Source organism: Piliocolobus tephrosceles, chromosome 1, assembly GCF_002776525.5.
Source record: "Piliocolobus tephrosceles isolate RC106 chromosome 1, ASM277652v3, whole genome shotgun sequence".
Taxonomy (NCBI): domain Eukaryota; kingdom Metazoa; phylum Chordata; class Mammalia; order Primates; family Cercopithecidae; genus Piliocolobus; species Piliocolobus tephrosceles.
This window is the reverse complement of record NC_045434.1, coordinates 128,386,255-128,410,562: the sequence shown is the minus strand read 5'-3', so window position 1 is coordinate 128,410,562 and position 24,308 is coordinate 128,386,255. Positions and strand designations below refer to the sequence as shown.

The 24,308-nt window shown below is 37.3% G+C and overlaps 1 protein-coding gene across 1 annotated transcript in view; it reads left to right on the top strand.

Moving 5' to 3' along the window:
• The window catches only part of CCDC18 (coiled-coil domain containing 18), a 121,216-nt gene that overhangs the window by 32,683 nt on the left and 64,225 nt on the right, over nt 1–24,308 (top strand). The window contains exons 9-17 of the mRNA XM_023230985.2: nt 2,678–2,969; nt 6,066–6,190; nt 7,390–7,550; nt 10,015–10,238; nt 11,880–11,990; nt 13,003–13,134; nt 16,794–16,928; nt 17,072–17,149; nt 21,529–21,645. Coding sequence (XP_023086753.2) covers nt 2,678–2,969; nt 6,066–6,190; nt 7,390–7,550; nt 10,015–10,238; nt 11,880–11,990; nt 13,003–13,134; nt 16,794–16,928; nt 17,072–17,149; nt 21,529–21,645 — 1,375 coding nt within the window. The remainder of the gene's footprint in view (nt 1–2,677; nt 2,970–6,065; nt 6,191–7,389; nt 7,551–10,014; nt 10,239–11,879; nt 11,991–13,002; nt 13,135–16,793; nt 16,929–17,071; nt 17,150–21,528; nt 21,646–24,308) is intronic.

Here is a 24,308-nt window from a genome sequence, read left to right as displayed (position 1 = left end):
CTAGGTTGGGGAAGTTCTCCTGGATGATATCCTGAAGAGTGTTTTCCAACTTGGTTCCATTTTCCCCCTCACTTTCAGGCACCCCAATCAGACGTAGATTTGGTCTTTTTACATAATCCCATACTTCTTGCAGGCTTTGTTCATTTCTTTTTCTTCTTTTTTCTTTTGGTTTCTCTTCTCGCTTCATTTCATTCATTTGATCCTCAATCGCTGATACTCTTCCAGTTGTTCGAGTCGGTTACTGAAGCTTGTGGATTTGTCACGTATTTCTCATGTCATGGTTTTCATCTCTGTCATTTCATTTATGACCTTCTCTGCATTAATTATTCTAGCTATTAATTCTTCCACTCTTTTTTCAAGATTTTTAGTTTCTTTGCGCTGGGTACGTAATTCCTCCTTTAGCTCTGAGAAGTTTGATGGACTGAAGCCTTCTTCTCTCATCTTGTCAAAGTCATTCTCTGACCAGCTTTGATCCGTTGCTGGCGATGAGCTGCACTCCTTTGCAGGGGGAGATGCGCTCTTATTTTTTGAATTTCCAGCTTTTCTGCCCTGCTTCTTCCCCATCTTTGTGGTTTTATCTGCCTCTGGTCTTTGATGATGGTGACGTAATGATGGGGTTTTGGTATAGGTGTTCTTCCTGTTTGATAGTTTTCCTTCTAACAGTCAGGACCCTCAGCTGTAGGTCTGTTGGAGATTGCTTGAGGTCCACTGCAGACCCTGTTTGCCTGGGTATCAGCAGCAGAGGTTACAGAAGATAGAATATTGCTGAACAGCGAGTGTACCTGTCTGATTCTTACTTTGGAAGCTTCCTCTCAGGGGTGTACTCCACCCTGTGAGTTGTGGGGTGTCAGACTGCCCCTAGTGGGGGATGTCTCCCAGTTAGGCTACTCAGGGGTCAGGGACCCACTTGAGCAGGCAGTCTGTCCATTCTCAGATCTCCACCTCTGTGTTGGGAGATCCACTGCTCTCTTCAAAGCTGTCAGACAGAGTCGTTTGGGTCTGCACAGGCCTCTGCTGCTTCCGCTGTTGTTTTTTAGCTGTGCCCTGTCCCCAGAGGCGGAGTCTACAGAGGCAGGCAGGTTTCCTTGAGCTGCTGTGAGCTCCACCCAGTTGCAGTTTCCCAGCGGCTTTGTTTACCTACTTAAGCCTCAGCAATCGTGGGCGCCCCTCCCCCAGCCTCGCTGCTCCCTTGCGGTTAGATGGTAGACTGCTGTGCTAGCAATGAGGGAGGCTCTGTGGCCGTGGGACCCTCCCAGCCAGGTGTGGGTATAATCTCCTGGTGTGCCCGTTTGCTTAAAGCGCAGTATTGGGGTGGGAATTACCCGATTTTCCAGGTGTTGTGTGTCTCAGTTCCCCTGGCCAGGAAAATGGATTCCCTTCCCCCTTGCGCTTCCCAGGTGAGGCAGTGCCTTGCCCTGCTTCAGCTCTTGGCTGGTCGGGCTGCTGCGGCTGACCAGCAGCGATTGTCCGGCACTCCCGAGTGAGATGACCCCAGTACCTCAGTTGAAAATGCAGAAATCACCGGTCTTCTGTGTCGCTCGCGCTGGGAGTTGGAGACTGGAGCTGTTCCTATTCGGCCATCTTGCTCCGCCCCCTCAAGATCTACTTTTAAGAAAGAAAAATGCTGCCTTTTACACTATGATGCAATCCTTCATCACTTAAAATGTTTATACTTCATGAAAGAATTCTTGTATATTTAATTACATATGATTTCTTATGTCATGTTATTTTTATATTTTTCAAAAAAAGTTATTTTCATATTTCAAATATTAGTGAAATAAATTGGTTAAGATATTTTTGAAACTTCACATTTGGAGTCTGACCCTTCTAAACTGTCTAAGTTTTTCAACACAGTATCTCCCAGTGTGCCATTAAGAGTTGCTGATGCAGTATTTTTTAAAAGAATCCTTGTAAGGGCCGGCCGCCGTGGCTCTCGCCTGTAATCCCAGCACTTTGGGAGGCTGAGGCGGGCGGATCACGAGATCAGGAGATCGAGACCATCCTGGCTAACACAGTGAAACCCCATCTCTACTGAAAAAAAAAAAATTAGCTGGGCGTGGTGGCAGGTGCCTGTAGTCCCAACTACTCGGGAGGCTGAGGCAGGAGAATGGCATGAACCCGGGAGGCGGAGCTTGCAGTGAGCCAAGATCACGCCACTGCACTCCAGCCTGGGCAACAGAGTGAGACTCCATCTCAAAAAAAAAAAAAATTCTTGTAAGAAGAGAAAGTCATTGATGCTGGACTCTTAAGCTGATTGTACAATTATGTAGAGCCAATTTACTTTTTCTCCTGTTTTAGGAATCCAAAACTTTGTTGATAATGCGAAATGCTATATCAGGGATTTTGGAGTTAGATTTCCTGTCTTATATAATTAAACAGGGAGCAGAAATGCTTTCAAGATAGTAGGGCTGTCCTTCCCTTCCGTTTACTGTGAGACACTTGGAAAGTTATTTAACCTTTTTGTGCCTCAGTTACCTCATCTGTAAATAAGAAGTAATAGTGCTAACTACATAAAGTTGTGAGTACCTGGCATGAAGAAAGTAGGTACTTAGTAAATGTGAGCAGGTATTATTTTAGAATTAAGCTTCAAAAAATTTTAAAAGTGAGATTAAATAAATATGATTGAAAATGAATGCATATATATTTTATTTTCATTTTTATCCTCTTTTCTTCATAGGCAGTTAAAAGAAGAAAATAACAATGGAAAAGAAAAACTAAGGATCATGGCAGTGAAAAATTCAGAAGTCATGGCACAACTAACTGAATCTAGACAAAGTATTTTGAAGCTAGAGAGTGAGTTAGAGAACAAAGATGAAATACTTAGAGACAAATTTTCTTTAATGAATGAAAACCGAGAATTAAAGGTCCGTGTTGCAGCACAGAATGAGCGACTAGATTTATGTCAACAAGAAATTGAAAGTTCAAGGGTAGAACTAAGAAGTATGGAAAAGATTATATCCCAGTTGCCAGTAAGTATGTGTGATTATGTAATGGAAAAGAAGAATTTTACTAAAGTGTTTTAGAAAAGACTATCATTTTGTGGTTGTTTTATTAGGTTCTAATTTTTTTCTTTCCTCTTTAGTCTTGAATTTCTCTTCTATCTAACCTCTGTTTTTTTTCCTGTACTTAACCATAGTACACTTTTTCCCAGTTTCTCAGATGCCATATATTAGAATGGCACAGAATGTTTTTTAAACAGCTTTATTGAAGTATCATTTACATACCTTAACATTTGCCTATTTTAAATGTACTAATCTCTGATTTTTAGTAAATTTTCAAGTTTTATAACAATCACCGCAATCCAGCTTTGAAACATGTCTATCATCCCCAAAAGGTATTTTGGACCCATTTATAATTAGGCCCTGTACTCACTTCTACCCATAGGAAGACACTAATAGTTTTTGCATCTATAGATGTCTTTTCTGGACATTTCACATAAATGAACTCATATAATATGTGCTCTTTTGCATTCTTAATGTTTTTGAGAGTCATTCATGTTGTGATATCAGTATTTCATTTCTTTTTATTGCTAAATAGTATTTCATTATGTAGATACGTTACATTTGATTTATCCATTCACTAGTTGATGGACATTTGGATTGTTTCCACTTTGGGATATTATGAATAATGCTTCTATGAACGTTTGCATACAAGTCTTTGGACATGTTTTCATTTCTCTTCGGTAAATACCTAGGAGTAGAATTGTTGGGTCATATGGTGAATTTATTCCAAACTGTTTTCCAAAATGTCTACACATACATTCTCACCAGCAATGTATGAGGGTTCCTGTTTCTCTACTTCCTTGCCAACACTTGTTCTTGTCTTTTTTATTATTAGCATCTTAGTGGATGTGAAGTGGTATCACATTGTGGTTTTAATTTACATTTCTTTTTTTTTTTTTAAGACAGACTCTTACTCTGTTGCCCAGGCTGGAGTGCAGTGGCATGATCTCAGCTTACTGCAACCTCTGGTTCCCAGGTTCAAGCAATTCTCCTGCTTCAGCCTCCCGAGTAGCCAGGACTACAGGCACATGGGACGGGGTTTCACCACATTGGTCAAGCTGGTCTCGAATGCACCCACCTTGGCCTGACCTCATGATCTGCCCACCTCGGCGTCCCAAAGAGCTGGGATTACAGGTGTGAGCCACCATGCCTGGCCCTAATTTACATTTTTTTAACAGCTCATGATGAGCAACTTTTCATGTACTTATTAGAATGGCATAGAACTTTAATTTTTTGTTTGTTTGTTTGAGACAGCGTCTCGCTCTGTTGCCAGGCTGGAGTACAGTGGTGAGATCTCGGCTCACCGCAACCTCCGCCTCCTGGGTTCAAGCTATTCTCCTGCCTCAGCCTCCCTAGTAGCTGGAATTACAGGCATGTGCCACCACGCCCAGCTAATTTTGTATTTTTAGTTGAGACAGGGTTTCTGCACATTGGTCAGGCTGGTCTTGAACTCCTGACCTCAGGTGATCTGCCTGCCTCGGCCTCCCAAAGTGCTGGGACTGCAGGCTTGAGCCACCATGCCTGGCCTAAAATGTTTTTATAATAATGGTCTACCACCTTTTCTCTTTGAGTTATATTTGTGGCCATATATATAAGTGAGATTAAGAAGAAGGTAAGTAAACCTATTCAGGAATTTGTAATCAATAAGTGTAAAATGAAGGAAAGATCAGGGGAAACTATAGGTAAATATATTATGGTTGGTTTCACATATGAATGCATAGTAGACTAGACAGTAGACTTACTGATGTTAAACTATTATGAACTGTGGAATTATGAAGCAAAAAAATCTTAGCAACTGTCTGATTCAATATCATTTTATTGGTGAAGAAACCTAGACCCAAGGAAGTAAATAAATTGCTCAACTGGTAAGTAGTAGACTTTAAACTAGAACATAAAATCTTAGCTCCTCTGTTGTATCTGCTTTCCCCAGATGCTATTTGCTTAGATTTTTAATATACTATTTGCTTTTGAAATTAGTAATCATATACAGATAACAGTTTTAAATTGCATTCTCATTTGTGTATCAAGAATTATTTCATATGTGGTCAGGCACAGTGGTTCATGCTTGTAATCCCAGCATTTTGGCAGGCCAAGGTAAGAGGAACTCTTGAAGCAAGAGTTCAAGACCAGCCTGGGCAATATAGCAAGACCCTGTCTCTACAAAAATACAAAAGTTAGTTGGGCATGGTGGTGCATGCCTGTGGTCCCAGCTACTCGAGAAGCTGACGTAGGAGGATTGCTTGAGACCAGGAGTTCAAGGCTGCAGTGAGTTCTATGATCATAAGCGCCAGTCGGGGTGACAGAGTGAGACCCTATCTCTAAAAACAGAATCATTTGAGATATGATTCTGAATGTGGTAATGTATGCTTGATCATTTGTTTCTTGTAGTGCTAAGAATGATACGATTAGGAAATGTGATTTTTTTTCCCCACTTCTAGGAGGTGTGATTTGGTTATAGTTTGAAGGTAGAAGTAATTAAGTGCTTACCTTGCTCCTTTATAACTGTCTTTTAAAATTCTGTATTATCCAAACCAACAGAAAGGTGCATATGCTAGTGTAGCATCATATTTGTAAAATTTGGTACATGTATTGTCTTATCAACCTATATTTTTTAGAATAAAATTTTATAGGTAAAGCTTCTTTATGTACCTTGTCAGATCCCGGTTCTCTTGCTCTCTCCTCAGAAATGGCAATTATTCTGAAATTCATGTGTATCCTTCTCATCCATGTTTTAAATACTGTCACATATAGATGCATTTAGAAATATATATATGTTGCTTAGTGTTTTTATGAAAATACTGTTTGCCACTATAATTTGTTTTTCACTCAATATTGTTATGAGATGTATCCATACTGATTTATGTGACTCAGGTTTATTTCTTTTACCTATTGTAGTTTTCCAATTATCTTAATATTTCTTAATATATTTATATATTCTCCTATTGATGGACATTAAGTTGTTTCCATCAAATTCATACAGTTTTTAAAATTTTAAGTTCTGAATAAAAAAGCAACTGCGTCCCATGTACGTAAGTTTACATGTGTTTGTTTTTAAACTTACAGTTAAAAAGAGAATTATTTGGCTTTAAATCATCTCTTTCTAAATACCAGATGAGTAGCTTCTCAAACAAGGAAGACCGTTGCGTTGGCTGCTGTGAGGCAAATAAATTGGTGATTTCGGAATTGAGGTACAATTTTCAGAATCTTCAGTTATAGCAAATAGACTGTTTTTTATTGGTAATTAAGACCCTTAATTGGCTGGGCGTGGTGGCTCATGCCTGTAATACCAATACTTTGGAGGCCAAGGTGGGTGGATCACAAGGTCAGGAGTTTGAGACCAGCCTGACCAACATGGTGAAACCTCGTCTCTACTAAAAATACAAAAATTAGCCAGGTGTGGTGGTGGCACACACCTGTAATCCCCGCTACTTGGGAGGCTGAGGCAGGAGAATCACTTGAACCCAGGAGGCAGAGGTTGCAGTGAGCTGAGATAGTGCCACTGCACTCCAGCCTGAGCAACAGAGTGAGACTCCATCAAAAATAAAATAAAATAAAATAAAATAAAATAAAATAACCTTTAATTGAAGAATTTAAAAAATATACAGAAAAGCTCAGAGAAATTGTAACAGGTATCTGTGATTCCACAACTAAGAATTGAATCTTCTTAACCAGGATTGATTCTCCTTAAAATTTGTGGTATTTGTTTTAAATAGGTTTCTCTAAATAAAAAATAAAGCATTACAGGATGAATAATGCCCTTTGTTCCTTATGACTAGTCCCATTTTTCCCCCAAGTATCCACCATCATGATTGGATATATATTTCTGTATTCATTTTTGTATGTTTACACACGTGTACACAAATATAAATATACTGTATACTGTGTGCAATTTTGCTTTTTCACTCAACAGTATTTTAAAAATTCGTTCATATTGAGATAGAGTAGATTAACAAATGGATTTGTGTGGTTAGTTACTTTGAATCACTGTGTAGGATTCTGTCCTATAACAGTGTCATAATTTATTTGTTCCTTTATAGGTATCTTGTTTCTATTTTCTGTTACAAACAGTGCTGCAAAGGACATCCTTATACATGTTTTCTTATACATATATATGAGAGTTTCTGTAGTATATATTCCTAAAAGTGAAATTGCTGGGTCATAGAGTGTGTATGTTTTCAATTTTACTAGATACCATCAAGTTTGTAAAGTGACTGAACCAATTTATAATCCTACAATGGTCTATACGAGTTTTCATATCCTGCCTAAAGAGTTGACTAATATCAGAATTCTAATTTTTTTATCAACTTGAAAGGTGAAAAATAGTACAGTAGGAGATATTTTTATAGAATCTTTCTAATAATTTTTCACTTCTTTTCTTTTGTGCCAGAATTAAGCTTGCAATAAAAGAGGCAGAAATTCAAAAGCTTCATGCGAACCTGACTGCAAATCAGTTATCTCAGAGTCTTATTACTTGTAATGACAGCCAAGAAAGCAGCAAATTAAGTAGTTTAGAAACAGAACCTGTAAAGCTAGGTGGTCATCAAGTGGGTAAGTATATTGAGTTGTTTTAATAAATTATATTTAGAGTTTTGGATGATAGTCTTTTTAAAAAAAAAAACTTTTATTTAAATTTTTTTTAAAATTTAACTTAAGTTCAGGGATACATGTGCAGATTTGTTACATAGGTAAGCTTGTGTCATGGAGGTTTGTTTTACAGATTATTTCATCACCCAGGTATTAAGCCTAGTATCCCTTAATTATTTTTCCTGATCCACTCCCTCCTTCCACCCTCCACCCTCTGATAGACCCCAGTGTGTGTTGTTCCCCTCTATGTGTCCATGTGTTCTCAGATGATAGTTCGTAAAGAACAAATTTATCAACTGTTTGGTTTCTATTATCAAACATACTTGATAATTACTAGTTATGGTCTGATAAGACAGCAAAAGTTATTTCAGAATTATTAGACTTTGTATCATTCTTTAGTGAAGTAAAATTGATACCCAGTAAGACAGTGGTCCCCAACCTTTTTGGCATCAGAGACTGGTTTTGTGGAAGACATTTTTTCCATGGACCAGGGGCAGGGGCAGGGGTGGTTTCAGGATGATTCAAATGCATGACTTTTATTGTGCACTTTATTTATATTATTATTACACTGGTGATGAAATAATCATACAACTCATTGTAATGTAGAATCAGTGGGAGCCCTGACCTTGTTTTCCTGCAACTAGAAGGTTCCATCTGGGGGTCATGGGAGACAGTGACAGATCATCAGGCATTAGATTCTCATAAGGAGTGAGCAATCTAGATCCTGCGCATGTGCAGTTCATAACAGGGTTTGTGTTCCTATGGGAATCTAATGCCACAGCTAATCTGCCAGGAGGTAGAGCTCAAGCAATAATGCAAGCGATTGGGAGTGGGAGTCATTCGCCTGCCACTCACCTCCTACTGTGTGGCCCAGTTCCTAACAGGCCATGGACTGGTACCAGTCTGTGGCCCAGGGGTTGGGGACCCCTGCAATTAAGATGCACCCATTTTAATATACAGTTTGATATGTTTTGTCAGGTGTTTGTGTTTTAATGTTTAACTCTTGTTACCATCACCACAGTCAAGACATAAGACATCTCCATCAGGATCCCTTGTACTTTTTGCCAGTTAACTTTTAGGCTTAATTTTCTCTTCTTCTTTTTTTTTTTTTTTAAACCCACAAAACTTTTCTTTAAGTTTAGATTATTGATTTTAGACCTCTTTTCCTTTTTCATCTAAGTATTTAAGGATAGAAACTTCCCTTTAAGCAGTGCTTTGGCTGTATTCCACTACTTTTTTAAATGTGTTGTATGAAAATATTCATTCAGTTCAAAATAGTTATCTCTTGTGATTTCCTCTTTGACTCACAGGCTGTGTGTGTTTTATTTCCAAATATTTGGAGGTTTTTCCAGATATTTTTGTGTCATTCATGATGACCAGAGAACATACCCTATAGGACTTCATTTATAAGAGTGTTTTGAGACTTGGTTTATTGGCCAGCGTATGATCTATCTTGGTGAATCTTCCAAGTTGGGAATACTAGTAATTAGAAGTGGTAATAACTATAATATGTTATAGATTCTCTTACATCAAGAACAGAGCCAATAAAAGGTAGGTAGCCTAGAAAGTGAAATATAATGGGTGTAGAGAATTTATGAGAAATGGCTACTTATGCAAACCTTGAAGGCAAAGTGTATCTTTTCTTGTTTTCATATCTGTGTGTGTTCTCATGTAATCATCTACATTATGCTTTTTAAAAGCTTTCCTGAAGGCTTACTTACTGTGGAGTGGGAGATGTGTATGTTTATAGTGGAGAAGGGGCATGTTGAAACAACTACCTCTGATAACCCTCAGTAATTTTTTTTTTAGACAGGATCTTGCCATGTTGCCCAGGATGGTCTTGAATTCAAGTGGCATGCACCTCAGCCTGTTGAATAGCTCAGATAACAGGTGCATTCCACTGTGCCTGGTTACCCTCAGTAATTTTTTAAAAAGCATCACTGAATTCTCATTAGCTAGTTTGGAGAGAAAGACGATGGGGTCAGGAAGGATTCACTCTTTGGAGCTTTTGAACTTGCATCTATGTGCAGTACATAAAAATGTTCTTAATGATCTCAAAGTGTCCAAATAAATTTTATGATTACCTTCAGTTTAAGGAAAGAGGGCAACTTAAAACAAATTTTTTACAATGATTTCTACTAAAAAATGGAAGTTAAAAGGTGGAGAAGGATTCTTACATTTCTGGTACAAAGGAATAGTCTTAGCTACCTAGAAAAATGAGTGATTCAGAACTTTTTTCGTCTTTGTTATGTATTTAATTTAGAGAGCACATTACTTATTCCTTGATTTCCTTAACGAATGTCTCATTCTCTGTCCCTTTTATTACTCTTTAGATCAGAAACTAAACTTTATGACTAAATATTTCAACTAAGTAGGTTTTTATTCTTGAAGTCTTATTCAGAACAATTTTCCTTTTTATGTTTATTAGCAGAAAGCATAAAAGATCAAAATCAACATACTATGAACAAGCAATATGAAAAAGAGAGGCAAAGACTTGTTACTGGAATAGAAGAACTACGTACTAAGCTGATACAAATAGAAGCTGAAAATTCTGATTTGAGGGTTAACATGGCTCACAGAACTAGTCAGTTTCAGCTGATTCAAGAGGAGCTGCTAGAGAAAGCTTCAAACTCCAGCAAACTGGAAAGTGAAGTAAGTTTGGAATTAGCTTGGTATATATATTAATTTTTGAACTAGAACAAAAGGTGTTATTTTAGGGATTTATAAAAATTATATGTTTATATCCATATTTAAAGTTTTTCAAAAATGGTACCATATAAGTTACAAATTATTTTAAAATTACATTTGGAAACCTTTGTATTTTAACTTATGTTATTAAAAGTAGGAAAAACTCTATCGTGGGTAAAAGGTCTCAAATTTGGTGGAAATAATATTGCATTGCAGCCTATTATTTCTTCCATAGTATAAGTTAATGTGGTTAATATACATTTATAAGTAAAGACTTTGGATTATGCTGTTGGAAGAAAAGGAGTGATAATAAAGGATTTCAAATTTTAGCATATCCCCAACCACCTAGGAAGCCTGTTTAATATGCATATTTCTGGGTCCTGTTCCTGCAGTTTCTGATTCAGTATATATGGGCACAAGAGTCTGCTTTTTTCTTTTCTTTTTCTTTTTTTCTTAGAGACAGGATCTTGCTCTGTTGCCCAATCTGGAGTGCAGTGGTGAGATCATAGCTCACTATAACTTTGAACTTCTGGGCTCAAGCCATTCTTCTGCCTCAGTCTTCCAAGTAGTTGAGACTGCAGACATGTGTCACTATGTCCAGCTAATTTTTTAAATTTTTTGTGGAGACAGTCGCCGTGTTGCCCAGGCTGGTCTTGAACTCCTGGTCTCAGGTGATCCCCACCTCAGTATTCCAAAATGCTGGGATTACAGGAGTGAGTCACCACACCTAGGCAGAGTCTGTATTTTTATTTTTTGTGTATTTCTGCTGTTCAAAGAATCTGTATTTTTAAACAATTGCTTGTAAACCTGAAATGACTACGCAAGGAATTCCATTCTGAAAAGGGGATAATGAGTGTTTTGTGAATATCTTGTCTTCGTTTTCACAAAGGACAGGATAAGGGTGCCTCATTAGGTAATTGTGGACCAGGACCACATGGGTGTATCTTATACTCTACCTTCAAACCAGAGGCTGCAATCATCTATAGGTACACTTTTTAAATACCTGCTTTCTCAGCCTAAAGTCTGTAGCCAAGGCTGAGGAAAAGAACTATAAGATAGGAACTTATGTTAATAATGGAGATGGAGATTTAGACAGTTTATAATTATAGCTACCAGTTTACTTAGGAAATTGCCAAATACTGGGATTAATAAGTTTTTTAAATTACAAAAGTAGCATAGTCTTGTTAATGTAAAAGAGGAAAAAGAAGAAAGTGAACCATTGATAATTCTACCACCAGAAATAACTGCTGATACCATTTTATTGTACTTATTTCAGTCTTTAACAGCTACTTAAAAACAGATTAGGGTATTGTCCTTTTTGGATATAGGGGTCTGAATTAAATGACTTATGTTCACTTAGAAGTGATCCTTTGTTTTCACTATTTGTTTTTCTTCTAAATTGTCGCTTATTTTTTAAAATACTTATAATTATGTTGGTTAAAAAGTTATTCACTTTGCATCCTAAATGTTTTTAACTGTAAGTTTGCCCAATTTATCTAGACACAATGTATTTGAACTTTGAAAAGAGTAGCAGGTGTTTGATCTTAGGATGCAAAGTCATTACCTTTAAAAAATAATTTTACATTTATTTCAATGTGTTTTCAGATGACAAAGAAATGTTCTCAACTTTTAACTCTTGAGAAACAGCTGGAAGAAAAGATAGTTGCTTATTCCTCTATTGCTGCAAAAAATGCAGAACTAGAACAGGAGCTTATGGTAAAACTTATCTTTGTTGCTTCAGATTTACTGTGATTTTTAGGCACTTAATTTGAGACAGCACATTTGTTTTAGCATCATTATTATAAAATATATAGAAAAGTATAAGTTCTACTAAACTCTTCTGATCATTTCTTGTTTGCATTTTTTTTTTTTTTTTTTTTTTGAGACGGAGTCTCGCTCTGTTCCCCAGGCTGGAGTGCAGTGGCCGGATCTCAGCTCACTGCAAGCTCCGCCTCCCAGGTTTACGCCATTCTCCTGCCTCAGCCTCCCGAGTAGCTGGGACTACAGGCGCCCACCACCTCGCCCGGCTAGTTTTTTTTTTTTGTATTTTTTAGTAGAGACGGGGTTTCACAGTGTTAGCCAGGATGGTCTCGATCTCCTGACCTCGTGATCCGCCCGTCTCGGCCTCCCAAAGTGCTGGGATTACAGGCTTGAGCTACCGCGCCCGGCCATCTTGTTTGCATTTTTAAGTTAATAGGCTTATATGGCAAGTTATCCAAGTTTTCTCATTTTATCCTAATGGTACTGAAGATAATGGTAGTTCTTTGATATGCTTCTTGATATTTAAAATAGTTTAAATCTTCTCATCTTGATAAAGTATTTTTAACCATTTTGTTAAAGTTTGAAGTATAAACTACTGTGGTTCTTTAAAGAATGGAGTATGACATATTTAATGCTTGACTAATGTACTTTTATGTAAAACTGCTTTTCAATTATACTTTTTTTTTTTTTTTGAGACAAAGTCTCACTCTGTGGTTCAGGCTGCAGTGCAGTGGCACAATCATGGCTCACTATAGCCTTGGCCTCCCAGGCTTCCCCCTGAGCTTCCTCAGAAGCTATAACCACAGGCACATGCCACCACACCTACTTAGCTAATTTTTTGTATTTTTCATAGAGATGGGGTCTTGCCGTGTTGCCCAGGCTGGTCTTGAACTCCTGGGCTCAAGCAATCTGCCTGCCTTGGCCTCCCAAATCAATTATACTCTTTTAAAGTGTTTTGTGTTTCTAGGAAAAGAACGAAAAGATAAGGAGTCTAGAAACCAATATTAATACAGAGCATGAGAAAATTTGTTTAGCCTTTGAAAAAGCAAAGAAAATTCACTTGGAACAGCATAAAGAAATGGAAAAGCAGATTGAAAGAGTAAGTAATACATATTTAGAATATGAGTGCTGAAAGGAAACATTACTAGCCCCAGCATTTTTTATTTTGTAGATGAGGACACAAAGAGACACAAAAGTTAGTGGCAAGAGCCGTAATTAGAACTCCAATCTTTGTGAATAATTTTTCACTGCTTTAACAGAATATAGTATACCTTCTGTTTCAGCTGTAATCATTATTTTTGACATTATTAAAGTAATTCTGTAGACTCCATTTCCCTAAAAATATCAGTTGCTTGAAGATTGATTGAGAGGAAAAAGCAGAATAATAGAAGCACTCTTGACCTTGGGTTAAAAGTAGGAAAGAAAATGTGAGACCAAAAATGCAAGACGCAGTAAAAAAAATAGATATGGTAGTCCCTGCTTATCTATGGGAGGAGAGACATTCCAAGACCTTCAGTGGATGCCTGAAACCACAGATAGTACTGAACAGTTATAGTTTTTCCTATATATACATATCTATTATAAAGCTTAATTTATAAATTAGGCACAGTGAGAGATTAGCAACAATTCTAATAACATCGAACTATTATAACAAAATACTGTCATAAAAGTTATATGAAAACTTGTTCTCATAGAAGTGTGTTCTCTCTCTTATGCCCTAGTGCCTCCTTTGCACTTTTTTTTTTTTTTTTTTTTTGAGACAGAGTCTTGCTCTGTTGGCCAGGCTGGAGTGCAGTGGCGTGATCTTGGTTCACTGCAACCTCCGCCTCCCAGGTTCAAGCGATTCTCCTGCCTCAGCCTCCTGAGTAGCTGGGATTACAGGTGCATGCCACCAATCCTGGCTAATTTTTGTATGTTTAGTAGATACAGGGTTTCACCATGTTGGTCAGGCTGATGTCAAACTTCTGACCTCGTGATCTGCCTGGCTCAGGCTCTCAATGTGTTGGGACTACAGGTGTGAGACACTGTGCTCAGCCTCCTTTGCACTTTTGTGAATGTAGGTTCTCTGAGGCATCTTCTTTGAGAATAGCCTAGTTTCGCTGCAGTTGAAGACTTGCTTTGGATGGTATCTCCTTAATCAGCTTCTTCATCTCTGCTGGAAATGTGACAGCAGCTGCTTCAATTGCAGACACAGCTTCTCCAGTAATTTTAACATTTTTCAGTCTAAACCTGTTCTTGAATCTGTGTAATTATTCCTTATTTGCAATAAATGACTTGGTGTCACTTGTTTCAGGGGATTCTTGCTGAAGTCTTAATATATACTCAGTACTTTCTGGTGCAACACATTGCAGTCAGTTGAAACATGTTTTCTGTTAATGCCTTCCACTTACAAATTTAATGCCTTTTCTATTTTAACTAAGCACTTATACATTGTGGTTGTAACTTTTGTAGTTTGAGGTACAACTGCCCTACTCACATGAATTTATTTTTCTTATTTCACGATTTCATGGATAGATTTGTTCTTTATTGTAGATCTTAGCAACCTCAGCTGCAATTTTTTTTCTCTCCTTATCAAGAACCTTCACTTTTTCACTTAAAGGAAGCATGCTAAGTCTTCTCTTTGACATATCCAAATTGGATCTGCATCAGATAGCATCACTACTCTTTTGCTTTGGGGCCATTATTAAGTAAAATAAGAGTTCCTTGAACACAGGCATTATGATACCATGGCAGTTGATCTGATAACCAAGATGGCTACTAAGTGACTAACAAGCAGGTAGCTTATACAGCATGGAAAATGGATCATTATTGTCCAGAGCTGGACATAGTGGGACATCATGAGATTTCATCACACTACTCACAACTGCAATTCAAAATGTATCAATTGTTTGTTTGTGGAATTTTCCATTTAGTATTTTCAGATCAGGGTTGACTGCAGGTAACTGAACTGTGGAAAGTAAAACCACGAATACCACGGGGCTGCTGTAATTTAGATGAGCTTAACAGAAGAATGGAGCAGACGAGGAAAAAGACAGTGAACTTGATTGTAGATTAATAGATATTATGCAGTCTGAGCAACAGAGAAAAAAATTTTTTTCCAAGAAAAGATTTATAAAAAAAATTGAACAAAGCCTCAGGGATATATGGGGAAGCACCTATCAGAAGATCTGATATTCTTGTCTTCAGAGTCAAAGGAGAGAATGAGATTAGTGCAGGAAAGTATTTGAAGGAATAGTGTCTGAAAACTTCACAGATTTGATGAAGGAAATAAATTTACAAATTTAAGAAAATCAAAGAGGATAGTGTCAAAGAAAACTACTTCTAGACACATCAAAATCCTTGCCAAAAGCTAAAACAAAAAGCTTTGAAAACACCCAGAGATAAATGACACTGCATGTAAGGGAACAAATGTTAAAATTACTACAGATTTCTCATCAAAAACTATGGATGTAAGAAGACAGAACAACATTTTTTAAATGCTGAAAGAGAAAAAACTGTCAATGTATTTTATATACAGCAAAAATATTCTCTGGGAATGAAGGTAAAATAAAGACATTCTTAGATAAGGACAGCATAGAGAATGTGTCACTAGCAGACTTGTTCTAAAATAAATGCTAAAGAAAGTTCCTCACAGAAAAAAAATACCTGAGAGAAACTTGGGACCTCAGGAATAAAGGAAGAACAACAAAAACAGTAAATATTTGGTAAATACAGGATTTTTGTAATATCTGTGGCAGTTGAAAGAAGAAATTATAACATTTACTGATCAGATATGTTGATATAATACATGTGACAACTACAGTGTAAAGGGGGAGATATAAAGGGGCCTATATACTTAGTTTCTACATTTTGCTTTTTTTTCTTCAGCCTTTAAGTTCAGGGGTACACGTACAGGAGGTGCAGGTTTGTTACACAGGTAAACATGTGCCCTGGTGGTTTGCTGCACAGATCATCCCGTCACTTAGGTATTGAGCCCAGCATCCATTAGCTATTCTTCCTGGTGCTCCCTCTCTCCCATCCCACTCCCCTATAGGCCTCAGTATGTGTTGTTCCTACCCATGTGTTCGTGTGTTCTCATCATTCAGCTCCCACTTATAAGTGAGAACATGCAGTATTTGGTTTTCTGTTCCTGTGTTAGTTTGCTGAGGATAATGGCTTCCAACTCCATCCGTGTCCCTGTAAAGGAATGATCTCGTTCCTTTTTATGGCTGCATAGTATTCCATAGTATGCATGTACCACATTTTCTTTATCCAGTCTATCACTGGTGGGCATTTAGGTTGATTCCATGTCTTTTCTATTGTGAATAGTGCTGCAGTGAACATACATATGCATGTATCTTTATAATAGAATGATTTACATTCCTGTGGGTATATACCCAGTAATGGGATTGCTGGGTCAAATTGTATTTCTGCCTCTAGGTCTTTGAGGAAATGCCACACCGCCTTCCACAATGGTAGAACTAATTTACACTCCCATCAGCAGTGTAAAAATGTTCCTTTTCTCTGCAACCTCTCCAGCATCTATTTGTTTTTTGACTTTTTAATAATTGCCATTCTGACTAGCATGAGATGGTGTCTCATTATGGTTTCAGTTTGCATTTCTTGAACAATCAGCAATGTTGAGCTTTTGAAGCTCAAGACAATTTGGCAAAATACAAAAATCTATGTAATTTCTATTATAGTTTCACATGTATTTAATATTTAAAATGTTTCTAAATTTTACAATATTTAATGTGAAAATTCTGTTTTCATGTTTAGCTTGAAGCTCAACTAGAGAAAAAGGATCAACAATTTAAAGAACAAGAAAAGACTATGTCCATGTTGCAACAAGATATAATATGCAAACAGCATCATCTTGAATCACTAGATAGACTCTTGACGGAAAGCAAAGGGGTAAAATCATCCTTATAAAAGTGCTATTTAGAAGTTGACTAATATTTTATGTCTATAACTTGCCTTTAAATCTAATCAAATCAGTTAACAGGCTGTTACTACTGCTAAAATGTTTATTTGCATACTTTTCTTACTGTTTTTAGGAAATGGAAAAGGAAAATATGAAGAAAGATGAAGCTTTAAAAGCATTACAGAACCAAGTATCTGAAGAAACAATCAAGGCTAGTATGCTAATACTTTATTTTTCTTTCTTTCCTTTTTTTTTTTTTTTAGCAGAATCTCTGTCATTTGCCTAGGCTGGAGTGCAGTGGCATGATGATAACTCAGTGCAGCCTTGAACTCCTGAACTCAAGTCATCCTCCCACACCCGCCTTCTGAGTAGCTAGGACGAGTGTGCTCTAACGTGCCTGGCTGATTATTTTTTTATTTTTGGAGACATTCTTGGGGCTTTTTTACATTTCTCTATAGATTGTAAACATTGTATAGATAAAAGGCAATTCAGAGCTGAAGATTTGACCTGACTCAATGAACTTAGTTTCTTTAAATGTATTTTCTTTAGTGCGAATTCTGATCTTGATTACTTGATAGTTAATCATCTAGTTCGTAGGTTATCTAGCCTCTTTTTGTCTTAAAACAATTTTTATAACTCTAAAAATTGTTTTAAATTTTAGCTATAATTGCTACTTATTAGCATTACCCCCTTCCAAAAAAAAAATTACCAGAGGAAGTGTAGGAAGAGAATACTAAAAATGATTCAATTTTGCTTTATTTTACTTGTTGGCTTGTAAGATTAATTGAGATAAAGCCAGAATTTCTAGCTAAAATATGGCTTTCTGGCTAGTATATCTTCATGGTTAAAAACATGGGCTTTGCTGTTAAATTGGGTTTCATTGTGGCTTCAGGTGCTTACCGACTCACTGTAACCTTAGCCAGGTTATTTAACTCTTTGAATTTTAATTTCTTCATCCGCAAATAGGAATGACAAAACCCTAGAAGAGCGTTAGTGTGAGAATTAAATGTAACAGGGTGTATAAGGTGCTTAGCACATACTGAGTTGCCCAAAGTTTTGTAACTAATTGCTGTGTATTTAATATTTTCTCTTTTGCATTTTTGGTGTTAAACATAGGTCCAAATATGCTATGACCTTTACTCTGTCATATGTAGCTTGAATATAAAATATTTGTTTTAAAGATACGATGTTATTTTTTGCCTACTATTCTGTTTTGAATTCATTTTGTGACTGTGTATGCCCATGTAGACATATTCGTAACTATTCCTGTAGTATTCACCAAAACTCTTAACATTTAATGCAGTCAGTTCATTTCCCTGTGTTAGAATAGCCCCAAATTTCATTAATATTAAAAAATGATTACTGTACAGAGATTGTAGGCATGAAATACTTTTATTAGATAAAACTCATATAGCCACTTAACTCCTGCTTTTATTAAACTACCAAACATAAGTAGGCAGTCATCTGGTAAGGTATTTCCATATGTTAATAGCCAGATGAGATGGAAAAGAAATCAGCAAAAGAACAAATAATGATGTTGGATTTTATTCGTTTAACATCTTTAGTAGGTTTGCTGTTTAGGGAAAAATCAAAATGAGGAAGAAATATAGAAGTCAAATTCCTATGATTTAAGCTATATTGACTGATTCTACACGTAAGTTATCTATAGCAGCAAAATAGAAGCCTGAAGTCTACTTCTGTCCTCCTGATGACGTCATTACTACCTTCCTTTCATGACTTTTGTTCATGTCTCTCAACATGCTTCAACTTGTTCTCTGCAAAAGAAACATGAATTTTTTTTATCTATAGGAGAGTTATAAGAATCAGTTTAAAGTTGTATCACTTAAGCTAACAGGTTGATGATAAAATTCTGAACTAGTAACAAGAAATCAGTAAATTAAACCAGTTGTTACCTGCTGTTAAATAGAAAATTGAAAAGGTGCTTATTAGATTTATAGATTTTATTTCTTTTGTTTTGTTTTCCTTTTATTTTCTACTTTGGATTCCCCAAAACCCCCACAAAGAAAGTCTTACAAGAAGAGCTTACCTTCTTTTCTTGAAGATGCATAGCCTAGAGCCCTATCTGATTGTCTCCAGACTGTGCACCTGAGGAGCTTCGTTGGTTCAGCAGAGTGGTGTTTGTTTTTGTTTTGATTTCATTTATTTATACAAACATACACACACATTTGCAAGTGGTTTGTATACAATGCAAGATGTTTATCTGTATGAGATTCAGGCTTTCAAACTCTGTTCAAATAAGAAATTCAATAGAGTAGTGGATGTTTTGGGTTTTTATTAATTGTTTATTAGCTATAATTGATTTCTAATTTATTTTTTAAAATTTCAGGCCCACAAAAAAATTGAAACAATAGTGTACTCCTCACCTAGATTCACTCTCTGTTAAACTCTATTAAACTCTAGGTACACTCACTTTATCTCTCTCTACACATACACATGCATGCATGCTTGTGTGTGTCCCTACCAACCCACCTCCCTTTTGCCAAACCGCCTGAGAGAAGGTTACGGATGTCATAATACTTTACCCCTTTAATATTTAACATGCATCTCCTGTGAACAAAGAATTTCTCCTGTGTGACCACACCACCACTATGCTACGGAGAAAGTCAACATTAATTCAGTAATATCATTCAACACTGTGCATACTAAGATTTCCCCAATTACTTAAAATTGTCCTTTATAGCCTTGCTACTCAAAGCATGGTCTGTGAACTAGCAGCATCAGCATCACCTGGAAGCTTGTTACATTTGAAGAGTATCTAGCCATGCCCCAGACCTGGGACTAAAGTGAATCAAGTATGATGACACAAAATTTAAGGAGACACTCTCAGGATTATATACCTTATTTAAGGTGATGACTGTCAGATCTCATTATTTTAAGGGTGTATATTTTCATTGATAATTAGCAAACAAACTTTGGGTCTTGGGGACTGTGTGAATGTCCTGTTCCTCAATAACCTTACAATCAATGGCTTTCATATCTAGTGATGAATCTTGCCCGAATGAGTTATTACACTGTTAACTATAAGGTAGTGATATTCTGACAGAATCATAGATTTTAGTTATTTTTTCTCTGTGTGAAAGATGATACAAGTCCCAATGCCCATTCTCTTTCATAAAAAAGAAAATGTGTATTTATAAGTTTCATAAAACAAATGTTAGTTAAAAATTATTACTAAGGCAGCAGTTTATTAACAAAGATAGTCATTCAGAATTACAAATTTTTTAGCTGTTAATGGTTTCATACACAGACTATAAGGGTGGTGTTCAAAAACTGTATCTTATAAGATTCCCTTTTTAGAAATAAGAGTGGCAAAGATAATTTCATGATGTAGAATAGAATGCAAGAGGGAATGTTTTCTCTCATTTTTTCATCTGCTAAGAAATCTAAGATTTCTTTCACTTTTTCAAGACTGCTTGCTATAACATTATTAGCATTAAGAGGAAGAATACCATTGAGAAGCTCAAATTTACAATAAAGAAAACAAGGAGTAAAGCAAGAATCTTATTAATAGCTAGGATGTGGAGCATGTATGCAATACGTGGGCCTTGCACTAAAAGTACCGAATTTGAGTTGCTGTTTGGTATTAAGGTAGTATAGCAGTGGCAACTATATGAACACTTGGACCAAGTCAAATTGCTGCCTTTCTGAAAATATTTCCACTGTTTCAAAGCAAAGAAGGTTTCACTTCTTTTTTCTAGCTGACAAATTATAATTTCTTAGTAACTTCAGCATTTCAAAATATTCTCATTAAGGCCAGGCAAGGTGGCTCACACCTGTAATCCCAGCACTTTGGGAGGCCAAGGCGGGTGGATCACCTGAGGTCAGGAGTTTAAGACCAGTCTGGCCAACATGGCAAAACCTGCTCTCTACTAACAATACAAAAATCAGCAAGGTGTGGTGGTGCATACCTGTAATCCCAGCTACTCAGGAGGCTGAGGCAGGAGAATTGCTTGAACCTGGGAGGTAGATGTTGCATTGAGCCAAGATTGCACCACTTCACTCCAGCCTCGGCTACAGAGCAAGACTTTGTCTCAAAAAAAAAAAATCTCACTTGAACATTGTTAACAGTACGCTAGTTTGTACTCATTTTCCTATTTTTCTTATTCAAGGAGGCTTAAGAAGTAGGTTTAAATACCACTTACCTTTTAAAGAAAAGGTTTTAGTGTGTTTGGCCTACAGGTTCTTGACGGTTGGCCCCAGTTTATCTTGTCAATTGTGGCTCCCAAATAACCATTTCCTACAAATTAATCTTCTTATTACCCTAGGCTCTTGCCGACTTCTCACCACTCCCTTTCACAGGGCCTTGCTTCTGAGCATACTCCCTTTTCCTGGAATGCCCTTCTAAACTTGTCCAACTCTTATTTATTCTTCAGGATTCCATCCCTTGGTTTTCTCTTTGGTTTCCTCATTTGCACTGAAGAATTAGTTTACTCAATAAATATCTTCTTTAATGGCATTTTATATCCTAAGTAGGACTGTATATTCACTATTTGAAGCACTGAGGTAACGTTAGGAGATAAATCTGTAAAATATTGAGTATATCGGTGTTTTTCCTTTTTTCCTGCTTAGGTTAGGCAACTAGATTCAGCATTGGAAATTTGTAAGGAAGAACTTGTCTTGCATTTGAATCAATTGGAAGGAAATAAGGAAAAGTTTGAAAAACAGTTAAAGAAGAAATCTGAAGAGGTAAATTAACATTTACTTTATATATAGTGTATATTTCAAGTGATTTTTTTTTAAGATGCATGAGATGTAGGACAAAATATATATATATATATATATATATTTCTTTCTTTCTTTCTTTCTTTTGAGACGGCGTCTCCCTGTGTCGCCCAGGCTGGAGTACAGTGTCACAATCTTGGCTCACTTGAACCTCTGCCTCCTGGGTTCAAGCAATTCTTGTGCCTTAGCCTCCTATGTAGCTAGGATTACAGGTATGCACTACCACGCCTGGCTAATTTTTGTATTTTTAGTAGAGACAGAATTTCACTGTGTTGGCCAGGCTGGCCTTGAACTCCTGGCCTCAAGTAATCCACCCACCTCAGCCTCCCATAGTGTTGGGATTACAGGTGTAAGCCACCGTGCCTGGCCAAAAGAATATGTATCTGATATAAAAAAGTATTTCCAATAAAATGTAAATCCAATTTTCTTTAAGGAACAAACATTATTTCAATGCAAAATAAAATATACCTTAAAATTCTAATTCTTTTATTTATTTTTAGAGAATCAGAAGAATAAATTATTAATATTACAGTCATTCTAATATAAAATTACATGACACCTTGAACATTGTTTTAGATTTAGAGGTTTAAAATTCTTCAAGAATTTTTCATTTTGTTTTTGTTCTTGTTGTCTGTAGGACTGAGAATTAACTTTAGAATTTCAACTTTTTTGAGATAAGTTTCTCAGATACTGGATTGGAAACCTTTTTTTTTTTTTTTTTTTGAGATGGAGTCTCTCTCTGTCACCCAGGCTCGGCTCACTGCAACCTCTGCCTTCTGGGTTCAAGCAATTCTCTTGCCTCAGTCTCCTGAGTAGCTGGGACTATAGGCGCATGCTGCCATGCCCAGCTATTGTTTTGTATTTTTTTTTCTTTTTTGTAGAGATGGGGTTTCACCGTGTTGAACTCCTGAGCTCAGGCAATCTGCCCACCTTGGCCTCCCAAAGTGCTGGGATTACAGGCGTGAGCCATCACACCCAGCCTTGGAAACTTTTCTTGAACGTCTTACTCATCTCTGTATGTTCAATTTGTAGCACTTTACTTTGGTTAGGCACTCACTAAACATTTGCTCAAATGGATAATCGTAATGAAGAACTTATTTGTTAGAATTTATAATATTATGTATTTTAAGCTTAAAATTTATTTTTAGGGGCCAGGCATGGTGGCTCACGCCTGTAATCCCAGCACTTTGGGAGGCCGAGGTGGGCGGATCACAAGGTCAGGAGATCGAGACCATCCTGGCTAACACGGTGAAACCCTGTCTCTACTGAAAATACAAACAATTAGCCGTGCATGGTGGCACGCGCTTGTAGTCCCAGCTACTTGGGGAGTCTGAGGCAGGAGAATGGCGTGAACCCAGGAGGTGGAGCTTGCAGTGAGCTGAGATCGCACCACTGCACTCCAGCCCGGCAACAGAGCGAGACTCAGTCTCCAAAAAAATAATAATAATAATAAAAATTTAAAAATTTATTTTTAGAAATGATTCCCAATGAATTTTAATCAAGGTTGACTTTTGGCCACTCATTGTTGCTTACACCTATAAGCTCAGCATTTTGGGAGGCCAGAAGTTCAAGACCAGCCTGGGCAACATGGGGCAAAACCCCATCTCTACAAAAAAAATTGAAAACATTAGCCAAGTGTGGTGGTGCATACCCGTGGTCCCAGCTACTCAGGAAACTGAGGTGGGAGGATCACTTGAGTCTAGGAGGTCAAGACTGCAGTGAGCCGTGATCACGCCACTGTACTCCAGCCTGGCAGCACAGCGAGACCCTATCTCAAAAAATATATATGTGTATATATATGTATATAAATATATATATATTTGTATTTACATATTAATCAAGATTGACTTGAATATATCAGAAAGGTCCAATGAGAAAAACAGAAGCCTTTATATCTTTTAAATAGAGCAAATTTATACAGAGAATTAGACACACAGGTGATGAAAGGGTAGAGAAGCCAAACAGTATACCACAGAGACTCAGAGATTATAAGCAGGGACCCACTACCATTGTTAAGGTTAGAGGAACACCAGGAAAAGATAGTGTGATCATAGTCTAGTAGCAGGGCTGCCTGTCTGGAGCTGGGGCCAAAGAAAAAGGGTCTGTCCAATAGGAACTGGGGCAATAGAGGAGGAGCACTGCAGCTACTGGCCATTCCCATTGGCTAAACCTATTTGTAATCTAGAGGGCAAAGGAGGCCAAGAAATGCGGTTTCCTGCAATATACAGAGCAGAGCAGGGGAAAGGCATGGGTAGATCTAAGAGTAAATAATGTAGTTGACCAGCACTCCAGACTTAGGTGCATCAAGTAATTATATAGCCTTAGAAGTTTAAAAAAAAGGGGGGCGGAGCAAGATGGCCGAATAGGAACAGCTTCAGTCTCCATCTCCCAGCGCGAGCGACACAGAAGACCGGCGATTTCTGCATTTTCAACTGAGGTACTGGGGTCATCTCACTCGGGAGTGCTGGACAATCGGTGCTGGTCAGCTGCTGCAGCCCGACCAGCGAGAGCTGAAGCAGGGCGAGGCATCGCCTCACCTGGGAAGCGCGAGGGGGAAGGGAGTCCCTTTTCCTAGCCAGGGGAACTGAGACACACAACACCTGGAAAATCGGGTAACTCCCACCCCA